The sequence below is a fragment of the Colobus angolensis genome, unplaced genomic scaffold (assembly GCF_000951035.1).
Source record: "Colobus angolensis palliatus isolate OR3802 unplaced genomic scaffold, Cang.pa_1.0 Scaffold265, whole genome shotgun sequence".
Taxonomy (NCBI): Eukaryota; Metazoa; Chordata; class Mammalia; order Primates; family Cercopithecidae; genus Colobus; species Colobus angolensis.
The window spans coordinates 1,255,695-1,261,842 of record NW_012115877.1 but is presented as its reverse complement, the minus strand read 5'-3'; the positions used below and the strand labels follow the sequence as shown (position 1 = coordinate 1,261,842).

The 6,148-nt window shown below is 39.5% G+C and overlaps 1 protein-coding gene across 3 annotated transcripts in view; it reads right to left on the bottom strand.

Moving 5' to 3' along the window:
* Positions 1-479: 479 nt before the first annotated feature.
* CYSLTR1 (cysteinyl leukotriene receptor 1) overlaps positions 480-6,148 on the bottom strand; it is a 109,255-nt gene continuing 103,586 nt past the window's right edge. For all 3 annotated transcript variants that reach the window (XM_011947431.1, XM_011947430.1, XM_011947433.1), the window contains one exon: positions 480-2,790. In XM_011947431.1, the coding sequence (XP_011802821.1) occupies positions 1,750-2,763 (1,014 nt within the window). In that variant the 5' untranslated portion in view covers positions 2,764-2,790 and the 3' untranslated portion in view covers positions 480-1,749. The remainder of the gene's footprint in view (positions 2,791-6,148) is intronic.

Here is a 6,148-nt window from a genome sequence, read left to right as displayed (position 1 = left end):
TTTGAGTTTCACAAATGCCCTATAACAATGCAAGATAAGTATTGTTATTACCATTTTACAAATGAGGAAGCTGAGGATTAGAGTTTTTGTCATTTGCTTAGAATTACATAACTAGTAAGCAATGGAGACCAGGTTAGCATCCAGGTCTTCTGGATTCCGATCTAGTGCTCTTCTACCATACTATGCTACTTGCTGAATAGCAGAAGGCCCAGTAAATGAGAAATGAGGATTGAATTTTGTGATAAATATTATGTTTGATCTTTGTCTCCAGCAAGGGAAAAATAGTATAGGGTAAGAGTATAGGGATGGCCAGGTCACAGGTATATTAAAAATAAGTGGGCACAAGCTATTACTATGCCTTAGAGGTCCTTTCTGTTTATGTTTTGTAATTTTTTTCCCCAAGGGACTACAACATTAGAAATGAAATAGAAATAATGTACCCATGGCAGATTCAGATAGAAAATTTTCCCAAAGCTTTCTTTTTTCTTTATAGTTATAATTTATTTCCTCTGAGGTAATGTACCTCTTAAAAGGCAAAGCTAAAGGACACACTACACTTCAGCAAAAGCTTGTCCACGAATATTATATTTCAGCCCTAGATGAGTTGTTGTGACTGTTTTAAGATCAAAGCATCCACTGTAATATAAAAGTCACTGTAAACATATCCATGATATTCCTGTCAACATACCAATAAAAAGTAATAAAACAATAATAAAACTTATAGTGAACTTTCAGCCATAATGCATATCATAGAGCAAAATCTCTTGCATAAAGTTGTTGAATACATATACATAAATGTATGCACTTCTAAAATAATTTGTAACATGAACATTCACAATTTTCTTCATCAATCCCTTGTAGTTTATTTTGATCCCAGCAATTGGCATATAGAAAAGTAGATTCCTTTTCCTTTCCTCTTCTTCAGATAAATTTTTAATTACTTCTGTTTATATAAGGGAGTGCCAGTTGTTTGGCTTCTTAAGGAAGAATTTTATGTCATGGATGGAGAGAATTCTCTACAGGAACCTCACTGAGCAGCTAAAACTCCACTATTCAATTTTGGGAGCCTGAGGCAAAGGCAGAAGAAAACTGGAGACAAACTGGCTTTTGATCAGATTTCTCTTGTTTCCATATCGAACATTGTATGGTGCCTTTAGGACCATTTAGCTGAATACTAGTCTGTTCTAGCACTTTTACAATCTCTTTTGGAAGAAATGGCCCTAATTTGTCTAGCCAATAAGTACTACAAAGAAAGCTGACAGTACATTTTATTTAGCTTCTGAGTCATCTCCAGTTCTCATCCGATGGCATGCATGCAAAGGAATATGTTAGAATGATTGAAAACTCTTTGCCAATTTTATATCTATTTTTATATTTTATAACTTTTAGTTTACATACATTTTATATTGACTAATTTTATGTATTTTATCCTTTGTAAAGCTTTTATTTGAAAAGGAAAACTTTAATATAAGACATATTTTATAGTGCAAACATACAAATATTCTCCAAATTCTGGTAAGTGGTCAAAATTATTTATAATTTAGTTCATAGTTGTGGACTGTATTTTTAGCACTTAAAATATCTATAAATATCTAATCACGTGAATGCAAAAATGAGATAGATTTGTAAGCCCAAATAGTTAAGTATTTGTAAAATATTAATGAAAAATTGTATTTTTTTGTAAATGATTTGGCAAAATATTTATTTGGGAAACTATTTTCATTGGTTTGGACTGGAAATGGGTTTAAACTACACTTTACATATTTCTTCTCCTTTTTCTGGCAAAGAGGCCTTCTTTCTGGGTACATAAGTCATGCTGGACAAAGAATGCTTTCTAAATGTAGACAGTCTTTTCCTAAAGTTACCTCCAGAAAAGAAATATAGGAGAGGGTCAAAGCAACAATTTGATGCAGCCAGAGACAAGGTTATGACCACGGACTTCTGCATTCTAAGGACAGAATCACAGGGTTTAGTTTCATTGTGTAAAAAATGAAGGTGAATGGTACGTTGAATATGATATGGCATGAAACTGACTAAAAAGGCAGCGGTCACGACCACGATCATTCCTACAGCCTTTTTACGACTTGGCAGATTTTTTTTCATTGATTTTTTTAGTAAGGTCAAAATGATCATTGTGTAACAGACAATTATAATAACAAAAGGGATGATAAAGCCAACAAACAATGACACATAATGCAAGACCAAAACATGATTTTTAGTTTGATTGTCTTGTGGGGGCTCAAAACACTTGGTATTATTTTTCTCATCTTTTTGTGGTTTGGCCATTAGAAATGGAGAACTGGTCAAAATCACAAAAATCCAAATACCTACACACACAAACCTGGCTTTTTTCTGAGTAACCAAATTAATGTTCTGGACTGGAAAAACAATGGCAATGCACCGGAAAAAGCTCATGGCTGTCATAAAGAAGATGCTACAATAGAGGTTGACATACAAAGCATAGGTGCTGAGGCGGCATAAGAAGTCACCAAAGAACCAAATGCCTTTGTGAACATAATAGACCACACGGAGAGGCAGTGTGCACACACAAAGTAGATCTGCTACTGCTAAATTAATCATGTATACTTGGAAGGCTGACTTCTCATGATAGGTTTTTATGAGGACATAGAGCACAAAGCCATTGCCAAAGAAGCCTACAACAGAGATCATAGAGTACAAGGTGGAATACACTTGATTGCGGAAGTCATCAATAGTGTCGTGGCATGTGGCAGAAGATACTGTCAGATTTCCGGTTTCATCCATGTTTCTCTAGGAATGTCTGCTTTGTGCCTACAATAAATAAAAAAAAAATTGTCAATTTTAACTAGACCATAAATTACAGGAAGTACTAATGTTTCATTTCATAGTGTCACTATATATACTTTTTGACCATGGCAGCAAGCAAGAGTAGTGAGGCATTGAGGAGGGATTCAGCTGTACCTTATCCTCTGGAGAACAGTTTGTATCCTACAGGCATCCAAAAACTTTTTTTGTCCTTTCCCTCCCATGTTTTTCTGACGGACTTCCTCTAAATCTTCAAGACCTAGGTAAAACAGCCCTCCTGTATTTTAAATCATATTACTCTAGTACAATTTGGTAGGTTATCCTTTCAAATGAACTTGTTTTTCTATTAGAGAAAAGCTTTAAGATAGCAGCTTCACATGTATGAATATATCTATATCTATATCTATCTATTTTTTGGAAAATCTCTAAAATATTTTAGAGAATAAAATCTGGATGAAAATGCTTGGTTCCCTCAAGAAGAGGACTTCTTTGGTAATATCTGTTGAGTGCCACCCATACCTGTGGAAAATAATCTAATTTGCTGTTAATGAAACTCCCTCCCCTGGGGGAGAGTATTAATCTAGAACATGGTTGACTCTACCTATAGCTGCAGAACTCCATGGCAAGAGAAACCTTAGAAGCCATATAGTTATTTTAAAGATGAGAAAAATGTTTCAGAGTGATAAAATACATTTCTAAAATCTGCACCAGTATTTAAATCTCTGAAGAAAGATGTAGTACAAGTAGTTGGAATATACTTGTCGGCTGAGAAAAATGTTGTAGCCATTCATTCTTGTTCTCTTTCTAAACTTTATAGACTTTACTGTTTAGCAACATATAGTTATTTCTCTTATAGGAAGAATTTCTCTTGTAGTTGATACTTGCTCTAGTCTATTTCAGCTATGTCACTGAGGGCAGTCAATAAGTTCTGATCAGAGAAGGCTTGAGGTGAGATATTGTAGTGTAGCAGTAGTGATGTCTCTCATGTTTCTCTAGATTATCCTCTTTTATTCTTTACAAAGGTTGAAGGTACTCAATATGTAATATGTCAGATAATCTTTGATTGAAGTCTGATGTTGGCCTTGTACACAACGCCTGCTCCCTTGTAAGAGAGGTGTTGGGGTTTGTAAGGTGGGAAGACTGCTTGAGTATGCAAAAACTGCCAGCCATGAAGGGGACTGATCTTTACTAGGGATATAGAAACAGATAGCTATGGTAGTTGTTGCAGGTAGGATATAACTTCCCAGGTTTACTACTGCTAGCAATTATATTTGCTGTTGAGGATGCAGTGTCCATCCGTCTAGCCATCCCAGCAAGTTGTTCCATTTTTCCCCTTTCATTAAAAAATGTCATTTTTATTATTGTTACCAAGAACTTTTCGTATAAGATAAAAATTGGATGGATTATCTGAGCCAAGATGGCCAATTATATGCAGTCAGAAAGAGCTTCTTCCACCAAAAGACCAGACTGTGAAGAAGATTGGCACACTCCAAATTGATCCTTGTAAAAAAGGCATTGAAAGTGGACAGATGTAGGATGGAGACCCTGGGCTGAAAGGGGAGGAAGCTGAGAACACTGCACAGGGGTACCAAGTACTAGGACTCATTCCTGGCCCAGAGCAGCTCCTGGGGAAGAGATGAGTGAAACAGGCATGGAGTGCCCTTGGGACATGTGGGCCATGGACATTTGGAATTTTTTTTTTTGAGACGGAGTCTCGCTCTGTCACCCAGGCTGGAGTGCAGTGGCTGGATCTCAGCTCACTGCAAGCTCCGCCTCCCGGGTTTACGCCATTCTCCTGCCTCAGGCTCCCGAGTAGCTGGGACTACAGGCGCCCGCCACACCGCCCGGCTAGTTTTTTTGTATTTTTTTTAGTAGAGACGGGGTTTCACCGTGTTAGCCAGGATGGTTTCGATCTCCTGACCTTGTGATCCACCCGTCTCAGCCTCCCAAAGTGCTGGGATTACAGGCTTGAGCCACCGTGCCCGGCCTGACATTTGGAATCTTAACTGCAGGAGACCGCATGTTCTCCATGGACATTTGAGCTAGCAGGGAGAACTGCTCAGAGAGTTGGCAGAGACAGAAATCCAGCCTTCACAGAGCCCAGAGTATTTGGCACCAGAATGACTATAGTGGAGCATGGCCATGGTTACACATACCCCAAGGATCACCATACTCCTCTAAGTAGCTTCATCCTTTGTTGACTGCCAGACCTGGACAGAGCAGGGCTATCTTGCTCATAGGATAGCGGTAGTCTGATCTGAGGATACCCTTGTCTGCTGGACTCTCCCAGGGTCCCTGCCTGGCCACACCTGCTTGCAGCACAGCCTCAGCTGCCCAGCCAAATAACTTGCTAGCAGCCACCACCTTAGCTCTTTCACCAGATGACCCTGCATAACAGAGAGCTTTTGTAGATAGACTGCCACTAGCATGCAATTGCTTGCATCCTCTCCCCACCACTTCACCAGTACATGTGCAAAGACCCCACTGCCACCCTCCACCCCCCTGAACTGGTTTTGCTGGCAGTCCCTATTGATGTGTTGCTGTCAGTAGACTGGGAACACCTTGGTTCCTCCAGCACAGCAGGTCCTTAATCTTGAAGGATCAGCGAAAAACTGTGGGCCTGGTCCCAGTCCACCAAGGTTAAAACACACAGCTCAGGAGGACTGGGCTGAACCTTGGACCCCTGAAATTATCCAGAAACAAAGTCAATTGACTAAACTTAAGTTATACCACAGTCAAACCCTCAAGGGCATCAAAGAATATAAAAGCAAAAAGCCATATGCAAAGAACAGCAACTTCAAACGTTAAAGGGACATCAGCCCACACAAATAAGAAAGAACCAGTGGGAGAGCTCTGACAATTCTAAAATCCAGAGTATCTTCTTATCTCCAAATGACCACACTGGCTCCCAAGGAATGACTCTTAACCAGATTGAAATAGTTGAAATGACAGACATAGAATTAAAAAATCTGTGTGGCAACAAAGCTCATTGAAATTCAGAAGCAAGCTGCAACAGAATTCAAAGAAGCTAATGAATCCAATAAAATGATACAAGAGCCAAAAGACAAAATAGCCATTTTAAGAAAGAAACAGGGGCGGAGCAAGATGGCCGAATAGGAACAGCTCCAGTCTCCAACTCCCAGCGCGAAGGACACAGAAGACCAGTTATTTCTGCATTTTCAACTGAGGTACTAGGGTCATCTCACTAGGGAGTGCCGGACAATCGGTGCTGGTCAGCTGTTGCAGCCCGACCAGCGAGAGCTGAAGCAGGGCGAGGCATCGCCTCACCTGGGAAGCGCAAGGGGGAAGGGAATCCCTTTTCCTAACCAGGGGAATTGACACACACAACACCTGGAAAATCGGG